At 36.7% G+C, this 23,258-nt stretch overlaps 4 protein-coding genes across 8 annotated transcripts; 1 reads left to right on the top strand and 3 right to left on the bottom strand.

Moving 5' to 3' along the window:
* Positions 1-1,650: 1,650 nt before the first annotated feature.
* LOC110419462 (HrpN-interacting protein from malus protein) lies at positions 1,651-3,721 on the bottom strand. The gene is made up of 3 exons (XM_021432526.2): positions 3,657-3,721; positions 2,055-2,132; positions 1,651-1,899 (listed from the first exon to the last, which is right to left on the bottom strand). Exons 2-3 carry the CDS (start codon positions 2,128-2,130, stop codon positions 1,796-1,798), a joined length of 180 nt encoding a protein of 59 aa, XP_021288201.1. The 5' UTR covers positions 2,131-2,132; positions 3,657-3,721; the 3' UTR covers positions 1,651-1,795.
* Positions 3,722-3,748: 27 nt separating this feature from the next.
* SDE5 (silencing defective 5) lies at positions 3,749-11,553 on the top strand. 4 transcript variants are annotated; one of them, XM_021432525.2, is made up of 14 exons: positions 3,926-3,972; positions 4,825-4,931; positions 5,429-5,992; positions 6,696-6,721; positions 7,433-7,510; positions 7,790-7,863; positions 8,012-8,268; positions 8,616-8,660; positions 9,279-9,373; positions 9,706-9,762; positions 10,111-10,178; positions 10,261-10,364; positions 10,443-10,513; positions 10,925-11,553. In XM_021432525.2, the coding sequence occupies exons 3-14, from the start codon at positions 5,440-5,442 to the stop codon at positions 11,057-11,059; spliced, it is 1,563 nt and encodes a 520-aa protein (XP_021288200.1). In that variant the 5' UTR covers positions 3,926-3,972; positions 4,825-4,931; positions 5,429-5,439; the 3' UTR covers positions 11,060-11,553. The 4 variants fall into 4 exon arrangements, with proteins under 4 accessions (XP_089640281.1, XP_021288198.1, XP_089640282.1 ...); XM_089784155.1 differs by lacking the exon at positions 4,825-4,931 and having other exon boundaries at positions 3,749-3,972; positions 10,267-10,364; XM_021432523.2 differs by lacking the exon at positions 4,825-4,931 and having other exon boundaries at positions 3,749-3,972.
* Positions 11,554-12,172: 619 nt separating this feature from the next.
* LOC110419352 (Plasma-membrane choline transporter family protein) lies at positions 12,173-18,556 on the bottom strand. Its single transcript, XM_021432358.2, has 10 exons — positions 18,253-18,556; positions 16,453-16,811; positions 16,201-16,346; positions 15,613-15,796; positions 15,378-15,451; positions 15,169-15,282; positions 14,210-14,566; positions 13,796-14,056; positions 13,211-13,438; positions 12,173-12,556 (listed from the first exon to the last, which is right to left on the bottom strand). The coding sequence occupies exons 1-10, from the start codon at positions 18,435-18,437 to the stop codon at positions 12,371-12,373; spliced, it is 2,094 nt and encodes a 697-aa protein (XP_021288033.1). The 5' UTR covers positions 18,438-18,556; the 3' UTR covers positions 12,173-12,370.
* Positions 18,557-19,713: 1,157 nt separating this feature from the next.
* LOC110419351 (Tetratricopeptide repeat (TPR)-like superfamily protein) lies at positions 19,714-23,041 on the bottom strand. Of its 2 annotated transcripts, none has more exons than XM_021432356.1 (2): positions 20,458-23,041; positions 19,714-20,236 (listed from the first exon to the last, which is right to left on the bottom strand). In XM_021432356.1, exon 1 carries the CDS (start codon positions 22,980-22,982, stop codon positions 20,556-20,558), a length of 2,427 nt encoding a protein of 808 aa, XP_021288031.1. In that variant the 5' UTR covers positions 22,983-23,041; the 3' UTR covers positions 19,714-20,236; positions 20,458-20,555. The 2 variants fall into 2 exon arrangements, with proteins under 2 accessions (XP_021288031.1, XP_021288032.1); XM_021432357.1 differs by having other exon boundaries at positions 19,714-20,155.
* Positions 23,042-23,258: the final 217 nt, after the last annotated feature.

Genomic DNA, 23,258 nt, shown 5'->3' with positions numbered 1-23,258 from the left:
GGCTTACTACTATTGGCTACATCTTGTGGATAGGGCTCACTAACTATGTTGATAGCCTCTTGTGTCTCTTTGGCAGCTCCATTTTTGGATCTTTTTGGTATTTTATGGCCGCAGCGAGGATATATTACATGTGGACACTTTACAGTCCCATTATTACATCTTGGATCACAGCATGGATCACAGGGTATCCCAATGTCAATTCCTGTACCAACCCCATCACCAGACCCGTATCCAGTTCCCTCAATTCCAACACCTGTCCCGGATCCGGATCCAATTCCACTTGATCCACCTCCTGACCCACTTGCAGCTCCAACTCCGTGCGAACCATACCCATTCCCACTTCCACTTCCTGCACCAGAGCCTCCCTTTGATCCACTTCCACCGCCATAGCCAACGCCAAGTCCTTCCACATTAGGATTTGTCACTGCTCCGTGGTGAAGAGTGTCCACATTTTTGTAGTCATCAGTGGAGTGATCCAAGAGGAACCTATGAGCCAAACTGAAGCTTAAGGACAAAAAGACAGACAGAACTATGCATGCAGACTTTAGTGTTGAGGCCATTTTGCAAGCTTTTTGGTCTTTCCCGTGCTCCAAAATGAAGGCTAATCATTAACTTTTATAGAGTAAAAATGCCCAATGGAAAAGAGAAGAAGCAGAAGTGCATGCAAAAATTGCTAACTGCCTTCGGGGAGTTTGTTCTTCGAATCCGGGTTCATGGACCTTGCATGAGCAGCGATTTACGTGCCTTTCCTGCAAAACTTATCCCTCACCATTCAACAAGCAGGATAGAAGGAAGCAAAAAGGAAGTGAAGAACCAATGTTAAGAAAACACCCTTTCATGCAGCTGAAGCCTCCTCATCAGCTCCTGAATTTAATGCATCACTTGTTATCAGGATCATGAGATACTTAACTGTGGCCCTAAATAATGCTCTGAGATTTTCATTAATAGTTTGGTGAGTGGGTGATTTGAATGTGAAACTTCCTCTTGATTTTATCAGTACTAATTTGAATCTTGGACACAGTGATTATGGGAGATTTATGTAGTAATTCTGAGTTCTTCAATTGTTTTTATGTCTCCTTTTCTGTTGCTCTCCATGTTTTCGAGGAAGAAAAGTCTGTAGGGTGTAGACGGACTCTGCATATGAACAGGACAAGCTCGATGTTATATTCTGGACGTGGGGGACAGGGAAGAGGATGAAAACCTGCTCCATTTTTGCAGCTTTGATTCGATAGTTAGACTTAGACCACAGGGTCAAATCTCCATCATTCATAAAACCCGATTCCTTTCATTTTGCTTACACACTTGAACGTAAGAATCAAGGTGGTTTTGCATTCTAACCATATTGTTGTGAAATCTGAAGAGGTCCCGGTTGAATCTGTAGTCAGGTTCCATCTAAATATGGCGACTTAGTCTTCATCTCAAACAATCAACAGCTTGCTTAAATGCTATAAACATTTAACTAGCCTTGTCCTTTCGCCTCTAGGAGGAAAACAATTCATGCAAGGCGGGGGGTGTTACGAACATGCCCAAAGGGGTCAGACTAGGAAATATGCTCATTTCGCAGGTGATCATTTCTCGTTCATATTCCAAGCAGACATTCATCATCGGTTTCAGAACATTTTCATCTGTTTAAACTCGAGAACAAACAAATTATTACCATAGGAGAAAGAATCCCTCCATTCCAAACATCAGAAACCTTCTACACAAAAGGGATAACCCCATAGAAAATGTTGCGGAAGCTCTTTAACAAGTTTGTGTTACAAAGTAATTTATGAACATCTAAGCATGTCAACATTCAAACTTGCTCGCCGCTTCCTTCTGATTCAATGTCCTTTAAACTTTCAGCCATCATTTTGTCTCTGTTCTGTTTTTGTCTTTCCACAGCAACCATATACAGGCCTACACATGTAATGGTTGTGAACTATCAGAATAAGCCAGGGAAGAAAAATAACGTCTATGATTCAAGAGTCTGAAGAATTCAGTAAATAGTGGTTCAGCAATCATATAAATTATGTCATGCAATAAACCCAATATCAAAGGTCTACATTGCATACCGATTGCACTTCCAATAGCACAAACCCAGAGAATCCTCATAGACCACTTTTCTCCAATAACTCCTCTGGTTCCCATAGCTGCAAATACCCATTAAACTACTTAGTATGAAATCAATCTAGCTACCAAATATTATTGCTAACAAAGTCAAATCCAAAGTGAAGATTCAGAGGGGCAATAAAATACACTTGGTTTTAACTTTATGGTTAAACTCTTCATGTAGTCTCTTTTTCTACCAAGTTCTTCTGCTATCACGATTTGTGCTCTCAAAGAAAATCAGTAACTATTACCACTTGAGTTGCTGAATCATTTGATACGAGGCCTTTTTAATTGCATGATAAGTGATACCACTTGACATATGGCCTTTATTTGCATAATAAGATAAAATAGGTGACCAAGCTTGTTAGATTTGAAATCTATTTTGCAAGATGAGATGGTCAGAGCTCAAATTTAATATTTCTTTTGATACATGGAGCTTTTATATATATTTAATGACACAGTATGCACTCATTTCTATGCTCAAAATGGAAGAGGCCATATGAACTTTAAATTTATACTAATTTCACTTAACCAAAGCTACTATCAATAAGATAGTTGCACTTAGAGTCTGCATAGAGTAATGTTCATTATATCATCAATGAACTATGCCTGTGAAACATTAGAAAAATCTGATAACTCATGCAAAAGAGGCAAAAATATACGGTGCACTAGCAGTGAGAAATTCCATAAAATCCCTCTCAAAGCCAGGAGAGACCATTTTAACGGTTCAAAAGGGGTTTGAAATTGAAGTAAGCCACAAGAAGGAGTTATGTTTCTGATAAGATTTGACAAATCAGTTAAATCTAATTCTTAGCTCAACAAATTTAGCACTGAACAAATGTAATGTGGATTGTTTCTTCATATGTTACCGGCTCCAGAAACTAACTCAAATCAGAAAGATGGTATTAGGTTTTAAAAGCAACATGTTTGGATTCAAACTTGTATATTGAGTCTAACGAGTACCAGCACGTATAAAAGCAACCGAGTGCTTTTGTCAACTTTAACAAAACAAAGAACAAAGCATCTACAGCTTTCACAACTAGCTGGAATACCAATCAACATTCATGAGCACTTTGAGGAAACCGATAAAAATGAAAGGAAACCAGATCTTAGAGCTCCATATTCTAAACTACTGTGGTTCCATATACAAAACAAAAAACCCGCAAAAAGAAAATGCCTTTCAAGTCAAGCACCTAAGCTTTCCTGGGTCTACATGGTTACAATCTAACAACATTCACTGCTCTTTTTTTTTCTTTCAAATATTAAATTCTGCTTTCAGGAACTGACTGCATTTCAATGATACTCATTTCTTCCCCTTTCTTGGAAATGGAAGTGCAAAGATATGAACTTATAACTACAGTTTCAATACATTAAAAACCAAAGCGTTTTTAGCTAGAAATATCAGAGTAGAAAATTAACCAAAACCCAAAATCCAAGTTTCAAAAACACAAAGCAGAATTCAAGTATCTGACCAGTTAAACTAAACAATTATAAGCTACCACGAAAAAAAACACCCAGGAAAAATATAAATTAATGTAAATAAAGAGAGAAAGAAAAGAGATTACCTTTGAAGAAGCTAAGCTGGAAAATGCAAGATTTTTTTGCTAAAGGTGTGGAATTTTGCTTTTGGGTGTTGCTTTAGGGCTTTACAGCGAGTGAAAGGGGCCGAAACAGGGTTTATGGAGCGTGTTCGCAACGCTCTTTAACATCGCGTGGTAACCCTATCTCTCACCTGACAAGACAGACGGCAACCGCAATGGTTTTGCATTTTTTCTCTGAATTATTTTATTTATTTAATGACGACAGCATTCAAACGACATAAATATCCCCCTTCACAGCTTAACCTGGGGAAGGAAAAGCTAATAAGGAAACTCCTTTCAAGTAAGCCAATGCCTCTTTGAGTTCTCTTTTCTTGCATGCATTTCATTTACTTAATCGTAGTAATGATTAATCTCTCGATCCTTCATTAAATGACTTAGAAGAACTTGATTAATCTCTTCCTTGCATTGTGAGTTTCGATCATCTGTTTGGTTGCTGAGAAACCGGTGGACGATGAAAAGCAGAAAGAAAGTGAAACTCTTTTGATCTTTTACGTTTCTTTGTGTCATTTTAATGTCACGCATTGTTTCTGTAAGCGGGTTTTTGTAGTCATTTCTTTTGCATGATAGTTGGATTTGTTGTGTTCTTTGGTCATCTGTTTGGTTACTGAGAAAATGGAAAGAAAATTGACAGAAAATAAAAGTAATTTCCTTGGTTTTCTTTTTGTGTTATCGTTTATGATTAATATGTTTTCTGGGGTATCATATAAAGAACATTACATTTTGAAAGTTACATTTTGTTTTGATTTTTCATGTCTAAGACTTGCTGTTTTAGTAAGAAGACAGAGGTAAAGGAAAAGAATGAATTTTGATTTGAACATATTTTCTTGCAAACAATTTTACATTATTTCATGGCAAAGTTTGACATTCTGATTGGCGATTGCTATAAAATATGGTTTGGCATTGCTTTTAAGGATTAAATTCAGCAACTGCAATCAAACGCAATTCCAATCGCAATGCCAAACAGAAATGATATTCTTAGAATGGTTTTTGGTTATTTCCTGATTACTGGTGGGTTGATGCTTGAAATGAATGTCATTTGAATCTCTCTAGAGCCATAAATAAATTAATAATCAAAGAAATTTGTATATTGTTTATTGTTTGTAACTTATAACATAGCTACCTAATTTGCTAGACCCCTTTTTGAATTGCATCCTGGATCATGCGACCCCAATTGTGGTGCATACGCAGTCCACAACGTGGAAAGAGATGAGCTGTTGTTTCAACTTTCAAACTCTTAAGGTTCAATTGTCTGCTACATTAAGTTTTTTTTTTTTATGATTTTCATTCAATAAAACAAATCAGACAGTAAAGGAATATTGTGGATTTCAAATCTTGAGAAGGGGTTGCAAATCTGGAAAGTGTATCATTACTTTTATTGAGTTTAGCTCATCAGCCAAATTAGCCATTTTCTTCTCTCTTTTTGAGTAATTCTTTCTGAACCGTTATTTTCTTCGAATTAACATACTATGTTTATATAGTTTTGTACGTATGTCTCTTAAATCATCTGAGTGAATGTTTCTTTATGTTTCAGAACCCTAAATAACAGTCCTATAAAGCCTACCACTCATACCCCATACTGATTAAAGCGCCGCATCCCATTCCCGCACCCATTCTTCAAACCCTAGTGCACCACAAATCTGTTAACCTTGATTTATACTCCATTGTTTTGGTCTTCCTCCCATATCCTGGCTGTTTATCAAAATTTTTATGTTTTCCTTTTCCCCCCCTTTGTGAAGGATATATAAAAATGAAAGGAGCTCTATTTGCTGCAAAGCCAGATGAAGAGGCTCTCAAAGAGCTGCTTGATGTATTTGGTTCTCAGTTTTCTCTTGAGGACATAGCTTCTGCTTATTACGAGTCAAAAGGGGATGTCAATGTTACAGGCAAAATTCTTTGTGCAAGAAATGATGGAAGGACCTTGAGTGCTAGGGCTAATACATTTGAAAATAAGTCAGCGGGATGGGAAAGTGTAAGTGCAGTGTCTTCAGAATATACATCCAGCAATCCCAGCACTGGTGCATTAAAGTCGAAAAAATCTTCTGTATCAATGGGCAGTGTTACAGGTGTGATAGGAAAAAACTTTGTCAAACCAGGGCCATCAAGATTGGACTCTCCTGTGACTACCAAACCTGTGAAAATAGATTCAAAGGAATTTCCCGTCTCTGTGATATGGAGTGAAGAAGGTCCTGCAAGTAGAACAACAAGGAATGGCACCACACATGGTGATCTGAAGGAATTTCTGTTCAAGATGCTAGAAGATGGTTTTCAACTTGACAACTCTGTAATTGAAGGACTACTTGGTAACACTGCTACCTTCCTTTAGCCATTTGAGTTATTTACTGCTCCTGTCATGCAAGTTGCAATACTATCTGAAAGTTTAGTGAAAATATGCTTCTAGGTGTGCTTATTATCTTTCAATGGAGGTATAAGTGTATGAAATATCATGTTGGATCTTGTTAGATTTTTCTGTCCTGGTATAACTGCTTTGACATTATAAGTACCGTATGATGAAATGAATTATATTAAGTGGAATGAATACAGACAAAGGAGAGTATCTTATGTTATTTTGAATTTCTGTTGTCTCAAGTATTTTTAGCTCATCACTTATATTATCCTCGGCATGAAATTTTGTTTCTAATTTTTTATTATTTGGCATGCGTTTTTTTCTTCATTCATTATATCTTGCAGATCTTGCAGTGCATCAGTGATTTGTTCCTTTTATTATATGTCTGATTGTGTGAGTTTATCCCAGGCCTTTTCTACCTCACTGCTTGCGTTTACCTTTGCTAGGATGTCATCTCTTCATGACCTGGTCTTCACTTTTTCAGTTTTCCACCTTGTTATTGCTAGTTTTTAGCTTCAAATTTATGCAGTCAGTTTAAGATAAAAACTTTTTCTTTATTTATGTACATGAGATTGTGACTATAAAGTTATATATTTGCTATTGTAGCTGCTTATTTTAGTTCATAAGATGCTTAATCCAGCCTTTCATTTGGTTTGCAGATTGTTGTGGTTATGATGTGGAAAAGGTGAAGTGCTTAAACCCTTTGAGTTTGAAGAGCTCTCATGATGTTTTTTTCATCTTCTCTTGTTTTAAAGAACGTATTCTTTTGTAATTGACAAATACATTTAGAGTTTACCTTGGACCATAGTTCTGCATGTATTGTTTCTAAGAGACTAGAGTTTGTAATGATCATGTCTTAAACACTCAATGTTGGCTGTGCTCATAAAGCACAAAAGAAGTAAAGAAAAAAGTCTGCATCATTCATACAGTTTAGAAATGATAGATTACCATAAAATGTGCTTTATAAGTTACCTTATGTAATTATTTATGAAGACTTTGAGAAACTTCTTTCATTATGGAAAAGGGAAAAAAGCAAGATTTCATTTTATTGATTTCTGACGTACCAGTGTAGATATGTGTTCTTAATGATAGGCACAACAGTCAACTGAAAATTAGACACCTGATGTAAATTAACAAGCTTGTGTCATCATAGGATACCCTAAATAATTTTCTTCATTAGCTACTTAACTACAAATAGATTGCTTTTGAAGACATTTTGAAGAAAGAGAAAAACATTTAATGTTTTCTCAATTCGGCCTGTATGTTGTATATCATGCTTGATCCCTTTTATCTTCTTCTTTTTAATGTTATCCTTTATCTGTTGATATATGATATTTAATTAATTTAGCATCCTAACCTAGGTCAATGATATCAATTTATTTTATTGATCATGTAGAGCATGGACGAACTGCTTGACTTGTCAGCTTCAACTCTAGAAAAGTCTGATGATGTTATTGGTATAGCTGCTGAGAAGGTGAGCCCAAGTTTAGCACATGTCAATACCTAGTATTTTTTTATAGTATCTAGTAAAACATAGGCTTTTTTAAAAAATTATCCAGTAAAAAATACTATTGAACTCTGAAATTCAGATAATTCTACTGGTTCTTCTTGTTTATGGTCTAATTGCACAATTGTTCATATTGACATGATGTGTGTGCCTTATATGTCATTAAGTCCTGCAGTTTACAGGAATATTAACTGTAAGCAAGTTACTTGTTTTTTTACTCATTTCTCATCATAATTCATGCAACAGTTTACAGGGAAATGTCCAGATGACCAATTAGTTTTAGTCCAAGACAAATCGCAATGCAAAGAATTTGTTCACAGGTGTGTTTTCCAATTTCATTTTGTATTAGTGACATTGCTACATCTTATTTTGCTGAAACAAAGGTGTTCTTTAGGAAAGGCTACCATAGATTCTTTCTTATTTCTCATCACTATTAAGCCATGCTATTCTTCTTTGCACCCCTTGCAGTGAAGAAGCTACATCTATGATAAGAAATCCAACAGGATCTCCAAGAAGAAAAAAAGATAGGCTCGCTCTGGAGAAAGAAATCTTAGAATCATTATTCAGTGTTCCTGAAAGATCTGAGGAAGCATCAAAAAGAACTCATTTAGTTAGGGTGGTGAGGAGATCAAGGGCATTTGGTGAATTGGTGACCGAACCTCTCAAGGACACAGATACCAGTCTTACAACTACTGCTGTGGAACTGCAGAAAATTTCGAAAGATGGTATAAAATTTAAACTATGCTTTTGTTAGGTTGATTATTTTATCTCCAAGGTTCTCATGAACAATGAATAAAGTAAAAAGTAAAGGGGTTATGGTTTCAAATTTCGGAGGTTATAAGTGAATTCACTTTGTGGGCTTACCATGACTAGGAGTTGATTGATACTGGTTCTAATTAGCAATGCTGCAATTCTGTCACCAAATTTCATTTGTTATTTGGCTATAGACTCACGTACTGAATAAGAAAACAAAACTGTGCATACAAAATTTCTGGAATTAGCATAAATAATCTGCCCACAAATTGTTGTTAGTTTTCCTTACAACATAAAGACTGGGTCTGACTATGTGCAGTTGTGACGAGGAAAGGTCCACTCCTCCCACATCGGGCAAGAACGGGTAGGTCCTGGGCTATAAGAAGCGGGGTGCTGCACACCTGTGACAACCGGTTTTCATGGGAGAGGGTAATGACCCCGTGACAAAGTGGTATCAGAGCGGACCTGTTGCCTCGTCCCGACTCACACCAAGCGCCCGAGTCCGGGAAAGGCCGGAGAGGGGTAGGCAGGGTGGCCGGCGGCAGCGGTGCGCCCGACAACGGGGACGTTGTCGAATCGGGTGGGTGAGGGTGTGACGAGGAAAGGTCCACTCTCCCACATCGGGCATGGAACGGGTAGGTCCTGGGCTATAAGAAGCGGGGTGCTGCACACCTGTGACTACCGGTTTTCATGGGAGAGGGTAATGACCCCGTGACACAGTGGTACTCTTTTGGCTGCATGATTGACGTACATACATCTGAGAACCAATCCATCATATCTAATGGCCTAGAGCTACTCTTGTATTTCAAGATGATTTGTGATATAATATGAACCCAACTTTGATGTTAAAAACCATTCACAGTTGCGGCCTAATTATACTTTTTATATTGTCTGATTTTATGTCATAAGTTTATCTTTTCTGTTTTTTCTGTGGCAACTTTTTCTAGTATCATAGCCCTCTTGTGCTTGGTTTCTTCTGCAGTGGAAGATGGACATGATGACGATGAGAATAGCTATGATATGTTACGTCAAGCTGTGAAGGAGTATTGGATCACAATGAAGGAGTACTGTAAAGCTGTAAGTTGTTTAATCTGCAAAAATTTTGGGAGATGTACTTGATGAATATTTTGTACAAACTATTCATAGAACTACTTGTAGAAGAGCAAGTCAAAAGTTGGTGAGATTGGTGATGATCATTATGTTGCTTTAATTCTAAAGAGATATGCTGTGGTCATCTAATAAGTTTTGCAAGTTTTTGGTTTGGTAGCATCTCAAGAACTTGCTTTTCCTGGCATTCATCTTTGTTCTGCACTTTTTGCAGCATTACAGTGTAGATACTTTATACTTCTGTTGGATGCTCTTTTTAATTGGAATGTCGGATTGGTACTAACAGTCTTGATTAACTCCAGGCTATTGAGGCATTTGCTGAGGGTGATAAGGCACGAGCAAGCAAACTCATGGAGCTAGTATGATTTAGATCTTTGCCTTTTCCTTTTAATATCATGTTCAACACTTAATCAACTGAAAATGAGAAGGTGTTATAATTGTATACATACCAGCCCTTGAAAAATTTCTTTCCCCCTTATAAATTAGGATGTTCATGTGCCTTTGCATGTCTGGTGAATGAAGTCGATTTTTCATTTGCATGTTTAATGAAAAAATTTGATTGATTTAAAAATGCATGTGTGAAATACAAGCACCTATTACATTATTGAGGCAAGTCTGCTGAGTATCCAACTTAAACAGGTTTTTAAAGCAATGATATCTTTCCAGTAGATATAATTGTTATTTTTTTTCTTTCGGTGGACGTCTAGGTTCATTTTTTTAACAAAAAGGCCCGAGAGGCAGATGAAAGATCTGCTGAAAAGATTCTTGAAACCAGGTTGGTGCATGTTGAATTCTTAGTTCTGTTGCATAATTGCTGTCTGTTGCTTCAGAAAATGGTGTCACAAGTTTGACTTCAGTTGCAGAGATGATGAAGTTTTACCTCTTGACTTGCGTAACTTTGAGCCCAAGGAAGCTGTTAATCTTCTCAGAGTGCATTTAACTTCTGTTTCTGGCATCCCTTGTAGGTTACAGTTTTCCTCTAATTTTAGTCTATGTATTAAATGAACTACCATGACTTCTTATTTACTCATCTTGCCAGCTATCAAGTATCTAAAGGTCATAGTGGGAACCATTGAAGAAGATACTAAAAAAGGGGCTCGAAAACGACTGGTATGACTGTATTTGTTTTTTTTGTTTTTTTGGGAAATCAATTTTCTATTTTTTATTGAAGTTATTTAGATACAGAGGACCATTACAAAAATCACCCAAGATAGGAACTGCCAAATCCTACTGAGCTTTAACCCTAAAACAGGACACCCCAATCTTATATTAGTTTCTTGAGAAACAGGCTTGATGCAAGCTCAAGACAAAGGCCTAATGTAGTAACTGGTATGACTGTATTATTATCTCAATTAACTTTTGACATGGTCAAGCAATTAAGAACGTCTTATATCATTGCAAGTTAGCTTTTGATTAATCTTCTGATAGGTATTGCAAACGAGCTCCTTGTAACGATCTATTTTTTTTTTATTTACTTTAAGCTATGAGTTAAGAAATTAGCACTTAAAATTTCTTTTGCAGGTTAAGAAACAGCTTGAGAAGGAATCAATTAAATGGAATGAGGAGGATAATGGTCGAATATTATCAATTCGAGTCGATGTAATCAACCCAAAGCACCTGAGCTTTGCAAAGAATAAGAATCCGATGAATATGTGATCCTCCTAAACAGAAAGGCTCAATCATTTCAAGGTTTTTGGTAATACAGACTCAACCATAGCAGTCATCTACAAAAAGGGAAAATTGAACAGCTTAGACAAAATATGGCAATTCTTTTTCTTTTTTTTTCCATTCAAAATCCGAAAGAAAGTGTGCATGTTTGAGTTTTCTCCGTCTCTTTTTCCTTCTTTTTCTTATAAACATGGTGGTAGAAACTGGGTTGTCATGCATCTTCAATGGCTGCAATATTGGAACTTTGTTCTAATACAATTGACGTTGATACATAAGCAAATGTTCTTCATGCTTAGAAACCAAGGTTGCTGATCACAAACTGCTAGATGCTGCAACTTTGAGAAAATCTCTCCTTCCTGTCATTTTTCATAAAAAAGAACGCAGAAAATCCTGAGTTATACGGATTCAGCTATTGTAGTTATATTAATACCTTAACTCCTTTTTCTATAATTATGTTTCAATGTACATAGAATTGAGGATTAGAGCCCTGCTATTGTAGTAGCAAGACAGGAACAACAATCCAACCTCATTGGTTGAAAAATACTGGACTCCTTGGGGAGGAATTTCTCATATGCCTTTTTCTCTCCCTGGTAGAGCAATATTGAGATCCAAACTGTGCAAAGCACATGGTGAATCTATCAGTCTAAATGACTGTGGTTTGACAATCTCTTCCCAGGGCGGGAACCTTTGAATTTTGGCAGCATTTTTCTAGAATAAAGGTGAGCCTATACATAAAAAGTAAAGATGCCACTGAGGCATGGTGTCCCTCTTTGGCTCTTTTTAATGATGCTGCTTTATAATGTTTGACTTGTTAGCATCCCACATGGCTACCACAGAAATGAGTGACTTTGAAAAGAAATTTCCCTCTTCCCTTTCCTCAAAGGAAATTGAGAATAAATTATCAGTCCAAGAACCTCTGCTGTTTATGACAAAATCTGTCATAATATCTATATTTTACATATCTCTCATTTCAAGTAGAAAATTGTCTGAGTTTTACATTACATTCATCAATGGTGCAGTTGAACCCTGTGGCCCTATTTCGTTTAGAAAAAAGAAAGAGGAAAGATGGATTCTAATGCATCCACCTACCCATGGATATCATTCTGACACATAAAGGAGAAGCAGATATATTCCTTAGGACCAAAAATTTTCATGTTCATGACCATCAACTATATACAGGAAACGATCAAAAGATATTATGCAGAAAGAAACCAGAAATGATACGATAATGAAAATGTAAGAGCACTATAATATATTAAGGATTCAGGAATTCTATGGAAAATTATACATGGAATAAGATCATTGGGTAAGTCTCTGCATCTCATTTTGGTCATTGAGAGTTTCAATGAGAAGGGGAGGTGCATATTGGGCTGTCCCTTGGTGCTCTTCCGAATCCTGGCAGAATGAAAGAATTATGGTATCGATTGACATCTCCACCACAGCAAAGAAGAGAGTTGCAACTACATAACCAAGTGCCCAACAAACCTGCAAAAACATAATGTAAGCAGGAATTTTAAACACTAGTCCTCATATTTCCCTTGTGGGAGTGTTTTCGTACTCATGGTGCAAGCATGTGTAAATTTCAATCTCTCCCTGTCCTATCTTGTCCTTTATCTCTTACTATGCATTTTTAAGAAGACTTGGCAAAAAGATATATCCCGAAAAAAGTCACCTAACTGAAAGAATCAGCATGTAAACAATTTTTACTCAATCAAATATTCTTCCAAATGCTCCATGTCTCTGCTCCAAAGCCAAGGAAATTATATGCCTCGAACTTTTCTTGACTCATTAGGCAATATGTAGTGCAAGACATCTCTAAAGTGGAAATCGATGTGTACGGCAAAGTCAATTCAGGGGGCAGCATTTCATTCTTGCATCAAACTTAAAGAGGTTATGGACATGCATTTCATGCTTGATGACACGCTTTCCACTTTTTAACTCTATGCACTGGCATGAAACATGAAGAAAACAAGACCTAAACAGTAGCAGTCTTAATTCCTTGATTAGTTTTTGCTTTTCTGTCCATTACCCATTAACTTGTCTTAAGCAAAATTGCAATTGTCTTTTCTTCAATTATTTATGTGAAGCAACTGAAGGTTGGATTTAAATGATCACAAAAAATTTACAATGATAACATACCAGCACAGGAAGCAGCGGAGAGGATATTTTGTTATGACCAGAGCTATACTTGTGGGTATCCAACATGAGGAAACCAAAAACAGCACTTGAAAGGCTGACACACAACTTCCCAAGAAATAGGATAACATCTCCTATAACATTCACCCTCCCGATTCGAAGGATGTTGTTCATGATCAATTCTGTTGCAATGGCAGACGCCCTACAGAAGCTTTTCCCTGTTATAGCAATCTGGAAGAGCAATAAATTAATATTTAGGATAAAGTTCAGAGATACAATAAAAATAAAAATTCACTAAAAACTTGTCAAATAGATTCTTAATAAGGTATAAGTGCAACCTGATGATAAGTCCTACACATAGTTCTCCAATGTATGGAAAAAAATGAGATCATGACATTGGCAGTTACAACAACAAAAGTGATAAGAAGGATTACAGAAAGCAAATCTAGATTTCGTTCTGCATTCTATTCCGTTTTTTCTGTCCTTGTAGAATATCTGTTAGGGTGGATGGATGTAAAGAAAAATGTACAAGCTTTTGCAAATTTATGGACATTTTTATTTTTCTCAAAGCTATTTCTGGAAAATTACCATAATATAAGCATTGCGATTGACTGATTTGATTGTCCACTCAACACATCTCAAACATCCTTGGGAACTGTGATATCCCATCTTTCCAAACCAACTATCTGGTGTAGTGCCAGCAACTTTGAGTTTACGACGAATTGACTCAAGAATGAAACGAATTGATTCCACAAAGGACACAAACAATGAGCCAAGGGCCACGGAACCAAGGCTGTATCGTATAAGCCGCTTCATAGAGGCAAAAACAGGAAGAAATGGGATCTCTGGCTGCAAGAGTGAACCACAGTAATAATAAGGGAAAGAATAAATCATTGGGAATAAATTCCTCCAAAATGAAACATAGAAGGAAACGTGACAGAAAAATTCTTAAGTAAACAGTCACGGATACCTATAAAACTATACAATGTCTTAGAAGCTTACCGATGTTTCACCACGAGCCCAATAGTAAGAGGCAACAGAACCCGCAATCACAGTTGAAGAGCATGCTATAAAAAATTGTGTAGCCCAGTAGCACCCAAACAGGTGGAAAAAGATGGCAACAGCAATATGAGGGGTGTAACGGATGCTATAACCACAGCAACGATCACAATTCACCTTTTTCGACACAAGATCATAAGCACAGCAGTTGGAATTACAGTTGTTCTGGACAACCTGACCTGAACTGAACAGATGCAGGGCAGCTGATATCCAGAACATGTAAAAAATTGCAAGAACTGCATATGGCATGATTGGAAAAATGATCAGTGCTTGAACTTCTCCTATGACCTTTGCAGCAACCTGTATACAGTTTGAAGCATATATTATTTTGTCCTTTTGAAAGTATGGAACCAAAATTACTGTTAAAACAAAAAAAAAATTCCAAAAACCAAAGAACTGCATTATTGACCAAGCAAAAGTGACAAGTATAAATATGCAGTGGTACCCCATAAAATAAGATAATACATGATTAAAAGGAGCTTTATCTTGTCTATTCTGATACACCATTGGTAATATCAGAACTTTGCATTCGAGAAAAGTTTCTGATTCTAGAATAGGGGTTGCCATGCTGCCTATTGCTCAATCTCACAGTAATATCTAGCTGGTGCTGTACAAGTGCTAACCTAGATTGGTACTTAACATCTAGGAAGACACAAAATGTATATTGGCACTTCCTACCTCCAGACAAGTTATTGCAAGTCAAAAAGAGCTTAACATCTAGGAAGAAACAAAATTGGAATTAAAGCATCATGAACTAATCAATTGAATCATTTGCCTGCTCCTAGATGCAGAAAGCACTCTTTTTCCTTATCCCTTCTTTTTAAAGCCAAGCGAAATTATCCAAATGCTTTCAATGGAAAGCAATGGCTCCTCACCACATATGATAATTAGATCATACTTACCTTGAGGACCGATGTTGCCATTAGGATGCGGCGAACAATTGCAATTGATGTTAGGATGGACACAACCATAACAAATGTCATAAGAATGGCAACAGCACGGAGATGATTTAGTTCCTGAAATAAGCAAATGTTTAGCACGTATCACATATAAATATACCAGTTATTAAAAAAGCTTCCTAACATGAACAAAGAGAAAAACGATAACGCACCCGTCCAAAAACATGTATGTATGGGTCGTGCTCACCAATGATAGGGGAGATCGCATCATTCCCAATCCATCCAGCTAAAAAGCAAGAAGGACAAGATTAATTTAGCATTTATTGAAACTAGTAGCTCTCCTTGCATTTAAATACATACTAGAAATGAATTAGACCATTTGTGGTATGAGTTCCAAGTTTGTGGCATCCATAAAGAATACTAAGACGTAAGAGGCATACTTCTAACCTTTTAAGTAGTAAAACATCGTAACTGTGATTATGAGAATGTTAAAGAGGGCAACTGTGAACCAAGGCATTGCAGCAACAAAATGGCGAATCATTAACAGCCATATTACTGACAGAAACAGTGGCAGCAGCCCTCCACAAACTATCAATACTGGCCATGACTTTCCAATGTCAGCCATGTAACGCTGCAATAATACATGAAATTAACTTCAAATTGTAGCATATCCATCTTCATATTCCACAAAGTTGGATAATGATACTTTTCAAAAAGTATGAGCTATAAAATTGCTTGACATAATGTAAATGAAATGAGGAACCACATTGAGGCCTGCTTTACGCAAAAACCAATCATTTGAAAGAAACTAGAAGAACATACCAAGACCAAATACAGAAATGTAATGACAAACTTTATTATACAGGCAAAGGAGAGTAATCATATTGTGTATTTACACAACTCAAGGAGTTTACGGTTCAAACCTCAGCCCCCCTTTCAACCCAACTCAGAAAAGCAAGGCAAGAAGTTGATATAGGCAAGATAGTTAAGATACATCCTTGATAAGCAAAAAAGCATTGCAGGAGAGTTTCTAACCTTTAAGACAGATGACCGAGAATTGATGGACCTGTGAATGGATTTGTCTATTACAATATCTTCATTGATATTCACTCCACCCATCTGTTGCCAATGCCGCAAAGATGTGTTTGATGCACGAGCAATGAATTGGCAACTCCAGTAAACTGGAACAGCATATATAATACAATTCATAAGATGGTAAAAGGAAGCATATGTATGAGCTGATAAAACAAATATTAAACCATTAAACAAGCATTCTCATTTACCCACCATTTACACTAGGAAATATAACTGGGTAACATGGACCCTGAAGTTGAAGAGAAGCATTTCTCATTTCTGGTGTAAGGAATTCAAAATAATCATAATTTCTATCGATCCAGTCATCCTTTGAGAGGCGGATATCCCCCTCTGGATAATCACAGACCCAATTGAGTGAATCTTCTGATGGAATAGGGCAATCCAACAAGCATATACTCCGAGCATTAGACAACTTGAATTGGCTGTCCTTCACACCACTTTGATAAACCTGATTTGGATTCAACCAATACTTGAGTTCCAACTGATGAAGGCTAGGATCTGCATGTTCATCACCACATAAATTCCCTTTGTAGTCCAGCCCATATGTAAGCCTGATATGCCATCCAACATCAAACAAATTATCAAAATCACAAAAGAGAAAATAGAAAAAGTAGAATAAAAAAACATAGAGTAAGAAAGCAGAAAAAGTAAAACTAAATTAAGCTACAATACATAGATGAATAGGCAAGAGCACCATTTAGAAGTTAGTGCCCCAAAGAAACAGAAAGAACTGTATTTTCCACAAAATATCAGCAGTTTTCTTAGGTTCCAAGGTCAGGAAGTGTTTCCTAAGTCTGAATGAATAGATCTGTAACTGACTCTAACATTGATTATAAGATGAGGTGCTGATGGCCAAACTCAGGTTTGTCACCTTCAAAATAGCTGAAACTCAAACATAGGTACTAGTATTGTCCAATAGAAATTCCTGAGTATCAAGAAATGCCACTGGATTGCAAATTGATCATCTCTAGCTTAGCTAAGTCCTTGCAACTCTCATTTTTAATCTTGTTTTACAAATAGATCAGTTAACTTGTAATTATTAACTACTATGAGCAACTACGATGCAAAATTCTAAAGTATGTGCTTATATTCCATAGACAATGCCTCTTTTCTGTGTAAAAAATAAACAAATCCAGTCAAACAAGTCTGAACTTGGTAATTACTGACAACTTGAAACCTGAAATTAGATACTACTATCATCTCAAAAACATAATTGAAGAACATGTTTTTAGTATTAGACAATTGGCAGCTGGCGAGTTTAACCTCTCTAAAATTGTGCAACCATTGTTCCAACCAAGAATTTCCAATTATCTAGAAAGGCCATTACAAGCTAAGATGGCAAATGACACTATCCATAGTTGTTATTTTTCCTAACTGAAGCTATAAACATAAAACTAGAATAGGTGAATGGTCGTAAACATCTAAATGGAGTCACAGATTGTTCCAGACTAATTTCAGGTCTAATTTTCACAAGTGTCTAACTTCAAAAGCCTCATATTTCCAAATGACAGCGCCTTGAGTATTCGTGTAACTTGGGAGTAATCCCAATAGGTGTCAGCCAGCCCTCAGCTTCTCACACATGGAATTGCTTCATGTTTGTTCGAACCTAATAGAGAAAGCAAATCCCTATGTGTTCCTGCCATTTTCTATCAGAATCCTCAATTCTCTTAGCAACCAAATAAAAGAAACAAGAAAAAAAACTAACTGAAAATGCAATAATTTGTACTATGTAATAATAAAAAAACATACTCGCACAGTAAGCAAAAAATGTAGCTTGACAGAAAATAAAAAGACCCATTAGAGTTAAAACTATTAAGGAAACCAAAACAAGGATTCCATTTAAGAGATAAACAAAACATACCATAAAAATGACCCCAAAAATACAATCCATACCAAAAGAAAAGATACCCATTTTGAGATTCAACAAGAATGTTAAGTGGGTAAAGCTAAAAAAGGAAGCCACAAAAAGAAAAAGAAAGAAAGAAAGTTTACCTTAATGGGTTTCCCTGGTTAAACCCAAAGCTAGAGTTAACAATCATAGCAACCCAAAATGCTATAAAAATGATAAGAAAAGCAACATCTCTACATTTCCTATTGTGCCTAATGATCCCTCCAATTTGTGTAGTTCCATCACTTGATGGGTACCTTCCTATTACTGCCCCCAAAGGACCCCTCATTTTTTTTTTCTTAGAATTAGACAAAAGTTTAGAATATGAAGGAGACAAGTAGCAGAGTTAGTGGAGAGAGAGAGAGAGAGAGAGAGAGAGAGAGGGAGGGAGAGGGAGAAAAGGGGGAGCTACTTGGAGAGTAGAGTGCAAGCTTAGAAGGTGGGAAGTCACAGAAAAAGGGTTTTAGATTTGGAGTATTTTTCAATGCTCTTTTTTTATTTTTTGGGATAGTTTTGATTTTAAGACAAAGATTTGTTACTTTTAAATAAGAAATTTAGTTGTTGTCTTAAAAGAATCCATGTCCGGTCGTGGCTTAGACTTGGACAGTTGTTTGATGGCTTGGCTTCGGATTCTTTATTTATTTAGCTTAATGCAAACCACATGCTTTGATTAATTACAATAATAATCAGGTTACATAGAGATTAAGTTGTAGGAAGTTGTTGCCATGAGCCCATTTAAGCCAAATAGCCAAAGACCACACTCCACTAATAAAAGAAGCCATTATGGAACTATTTATTTTAATTAAACTTGTTTTATTCTTTATTTATATAAATAATAAATTAATAAATATATACTTAATATAAAAATATATTTCCGCCGCTTCCATTGAAAGGGACAGTACTCCGAATAACATCAGTGGTCTTTTCTGTCTACATATTCCCCATTCTCAAAACCGTTGATCTTCTTGCAAAAGAGCTTGTTGGTCCACATTTCAACATCCATCAAACGGTGGAGAATCACCTCCTAATTTCCCTCCTTTTTCTCCTGTTGTGGGGTAGATGGGAGCTTAATAGATTTCCATTGGTTTATTTCATTATTGATTAATGTGGTTTTTAAGTTTTTTTACCACCTCAAATCTGAGTCGAGCTCAAGAGCATTAAACTTGGGGTGGCTTTTAGTGTCCAAAGAGAACAGGGACCGTCTTGGGGCACATACAATGTCTGGAAAATGTTAAACACTTGAACTGTGACAGTTAAACCCTCAACCATGTCCAGTGTCACTACAGGCTTTTTACAAGGAATCTTAATCCGACAGCGCTTCATCTGTTTGCCGGCTAGAAAAGATGATTATAATGTTTTGGACAATGGCTAGAGGTAGAATGTTTCTGTAGCTGGACTTCAGCTTCTTAGGGGTATCTCTAATGCCTAAGTTCCATAGCTTATGTAATCATTCTATGAAGGTTAGCTTGCTCTGCTTTTTATGTATTCTTATCTTGTTATGATTTTTTTCATCTTTCTCATTCAAATATGGAGATATTTCATTTGAAAGAATGAATGATGCTTTCTTGAGATATACAAATTGAACTTTGATTTACAAACCTGGACTAAGCCTCAAACATGTTGAACCCAAAGGTTCCTCTAATGAGAAAGGTTCTCTACAAAAGTCTCTGCATGAATAGCTCTCCTTTATGTATTCAATAAATTTGGACATGTTTTCTCTGTTATGTAGGTTTTCTCCCTTGTAAATACTTCTGATCTGCCTGTGTTTCGTAATATAACTCAACTGAGGCTGGGATGAAATGAATACCGCAGTCTTCTGCTGCCAAAGTTGCTTGAGAAATCGCCTAGTCTAGCAGTTCTTGTCCTTGGGAAGATCAGCTATGTTGCAGTGAGAAACTTCTTTTTTCCATTGGTCTGGACGACGAGAACTACACGGTGCATCACGTTTGATATGAGTGCCATTGCAGTGTAGTCATTCTTTGCTTCTGTTTTGAAATTGTCAGGAAACTGCACAATTGAATACCAAGGACCTTGAGAAATTCACATGGGAGGCACCGCAGCATGTTCCTGAATGTTTCTTACATCATCCTAAAGCAATTCAAATTCAGAGATTCAACAGACAAGCAAATGTAACGAAGTTCACAAACTATTTGCAAGAGAATGGCAATGTTTCTAAAAATTTATTGATTCTAGAATCCATAAGCACTAACTCAATATATGTACAGCAAAGATTTTAAATAGAACTTGTACTGATAACCTAAAATTACAATTTTGCCCTATAAATGTAATGGAGAGTGGAAATTAATAACCTAGAGGGTTGTAAAGAACGAAGAATCAGTCATTGATGAGCACAAATTGGTGGAATGAGTCAAGAAAAGATCCATGTACATGACTCTTTTCCAAGGCTTTAAAGATTATACTCCACAAGAGTTCGTTCCAGTAAATCATCAGGCATGATTCCAGTCATGAACATTTGTTCGCATAACAGCATGGCCTCCAATAATCTGCCAACTTTGCAATAACCACGAATCAGAATCGTAAATGCAACTACATCAGGCAATAAATATCTATCTAGAGCACAGTGGAATGCAAGTGATGCTTCTGCCATTAATCCTCGTTTGCAAAAGCCATCGATAAGGATGCTATAACTGACAATATTTGGACAGATTTTGTTTTCAAGCATCTCTTGGTGAAGGTCAGTTGCAGACCTCATATCTTGGGATTTGAAGTAGCCATCAATTAGACAACTGTATGCTACAACATTGGGTTCTGGACCCTTCTCCAACATTTTGGAAAACATCAACATGGCATCATCCATTCTACCCTCCTTGCAGAAAGCATCAATCAATATGGTAAAGGTAATTGAATTGGGTCCGAAGAGGCAACCGTTCAGCTGTTTAAAAAGGCTAATTGCCTCATCCAATCTTTTCAAAGAGCAATAACCACATATCATTGTGTTGTATGTTATAATATCAGGTTTTGGCCCTTTCTCAACAAGTTTCCTGAACAGCCCTGATGCCTCTTCCAGAAGAAATTCCTTGAAAAACATATTGAGGAGAACATTATATATCGCAATATCAGGAACTACTCCATTCCTTTGCATCAGCTTGAAAATCTGCAATCCAGAAGTTAAATTTTGATGTTTGCAGAATCCAGCCATGATGGTACAGTATGTTATAGCATCTCCAGGGAAACCCCTCTTAAGCATTTGAAAAAATATTAAAAGTGCTACATCCAAATTTCCTTGCTTAGAAATCTCTCTGATGAGCACAGTGTGGGTCACCATATCTTGTTTTATGTTATACATCCCCATTAAAGTAGACACCTTCACAGCATTCCTTAACTGTTTCAACCTACAATAACCATCCATCAAGGAGTTGAAAGTAAAGATATTGGGTTTTAGACCCCTGCTTACACAGTGAAAGAAGACCATGAGAGCACTTGTCATCAGCCCTTCTTTGCAAAGGCCATTTATTAATGCACTGTAAACAACGACATCAGGTTGATGGCCATTCTTTACCATATCATCAAATAAATAAAACCCCTCCCTCAAATTTCCCAACTTGCAAAAGCCATCAATGAGACTACTATAGGTTACGATGGATGGCTCAAAACCCCGTTTGATAATTTGACCAAATACACCACAAGCTTCAAGCATCCTACCATTCCCATACAGCCCATTTATGAGAATGCTGTAACTAACCACATTAGGTGATAAACCTTCCTCCAACATTCTCTTATAAACCTGAACCACTCTTCCCAAATCCCCTACCTTCCCAAATGCATCCATAATCAAGCTGAAAACAACTACATCCAACTTGACACCTCGATCTAATGCCACAGAGAGAAGCTTCTCTCCCTCATCCAATCTCCCTGCCTTGAAAAAACCATCGATAAGAATAGCATACATAATTAAATCTGGTAATATGTTCCTCTCTCTCATAGCATTGTAAACCTCAAATGCTTTATCTAATTTTCCATCCTTGCAATACATGTTAATCAATGTGCTAAAGGTCACCACATTTGGCAATGGACCAAGACTTAGTATCATATCAAACAACTTAGAAGCAATTCCTATTTCCTTATTTACTAAAAGACTATTCAAAATCTTGTTGCATGCAACAATGTCAACCCCTAAACCTCTCTCAATCACCTCTTTATGAAAATTCAATGCCTTGTCAACCTTCCCCTTCTTCAAAAACCCTTCCATTACAATCCCATAAACACAAAAATCCCGTGTTATAAACAGTCTACACAATTCACCATAGTTATCAACAAGTATGTCAATACGATTCGCATTAACTAAAGAATACAACATCCTATACACCAAATTAGGCGACATATAAACACCGCATCTAGACAATTTCACAAACACACAAAAACTCATACCCACCATCCCTTTCTTGCAGTAACTTTCCAACAAAAACCCAAAAACAACATTCGGGTTCGAGTCAAAATCCTTGATTCCTTCATTAAAAGCACCAAAAACATCGATATTCGTACCAAAACGGACCATCATTTCATCGAACACCAGAGCTGCGGAACAAAACATTCGGTGGCGAAGCAAGAGGGAAATGAGTGCACAGTAGGAGGGTACACCGTGGGGTAATTTTAAGAAACTTTGGGTCCATCGAAAAAAGTTAAGGGCAGAATGGGGTTTGGATTGGAGGGTTAAAAGTATGGGTTTAACGTGAGATGGTTGGAGTTTTGAGAGTAAAGTTGCGTTCAAGACGATAGAATGTTTCTGGTGAAGAAAAGCCTGAGAAATTTGGTCTATTAAGGCTTTAGTTGAGCAAGAAGAAAAGGTTTTCTTTAGAAGCTTCGAAGACAACATTTGCTGGGGAGTTCCATTTGGTTTAGTTCAGTTTTGCTGTTTCTGATACTGAGTTTGGTACTTTGGTTGCTCTGTTTTCGCCTCCCAGTTGAAGCTTCATGGCTTTTAATAATGTAAGAGCATCATCCCAATTTGTCCCCAAAAGGGTAGACTTGGAATTTGCTCCATGCCACGGATTAAGAAAAGTAGTTGCTTAATCCAGGTTTAGTGGGTTCTCTTTTGCTGAGAAGGGTTCCATACGGTTAGTGGTAAATCAAACAAGTCTAGTAGAATTTA

Source organism: Theobroma umbraticum, unplaced genomic scaffold, assembly GCF_002168275.2.
Source record: "Theobroma umbraticum cultivar Fairchild unplaced genomic scaffold, ASM216827v3 scaffold_67.0, whole genome shotgun sequence".
Lineage (NCBI taxonomy): Eukaryota > Viridiplantae > Streptophyta > Magnoliopsida > Malvales > Malvaceae > Theobroma > Theobroma umbraticum.
The sequence above is the reverse complement of the archived record's forward strand: the minus strand, read 5'-3'. Positions and strand labels throughout refer to the sequence as shown.

Excerpts from the sequence above, each read along its gene's own strand:
- LOC110419462 (XM_021432526.2), bottom strand. The coding sequence starts at position 2,130 with ATGGGAACCAGAGGAGTTATTGGAGAAAAGTGGTCTATGAGGATTCTC. Across the intron at positions 1,900-2,054 it reads TGCTATTGGAAGTGCAATCG|GCCTGTATATGGTTGCTGTG; the intron begins GTATGCAATGTA and ends TTACATGTGTAG.
- SDE5 (XM_021432523.2), top strand. The coding sequence starts at position 3,888 with ATGACGACAGCATTCAAACGACATAAATATCCCCCTTCACAGCTTAAC. Across the intron at positions 3,973-5,428 it reads AATAAGGAAACTCCTTTCAA|GATATATAAAAATGAAAGGA; the intron begins GTAAGCCAATGC and ends CCCTTTGTGAAG. Across the intron at positions 9,374-9,705 it reads TGAAGGAGTACTGTAAAGCT|GCTATTGAGGCATTTGCTGA; the intron begins GTAAGTTGTTTA and ends GATTAACTCCAG.
- LOC110419352 (XM_021432358.2), bottom strand. The coding sequence starts at position 18,437 with ATGAGGGGTCCTTTGGGGGCAGTAATAGGAAGGTACCCATCAAGTGAT. Across the intron at positions 16,347-16,452 it reads TATATTTCCTAGTGTAAATG|TTTACTGGAGTTGCCAATTC; the intron begins GTGGGTAAATGA and ends ATGCTGTTCCAG. Across the intron at positions 15,452-15,612 it reads GATGTTTTACTACTTAAAAG|CTGGATGGATTGGGAATGAT; the intron begins GTTAGAAGTATG and ends CTTGCTTTTTAG.
- LOC110419351 (XM_021432356.1), bottom strand. The coding sequence starts at position 22,982 with ATGTTGTCTTCGAAGCTTCTAAAGAAAACCTTTTCTTCTTGCTCAACT.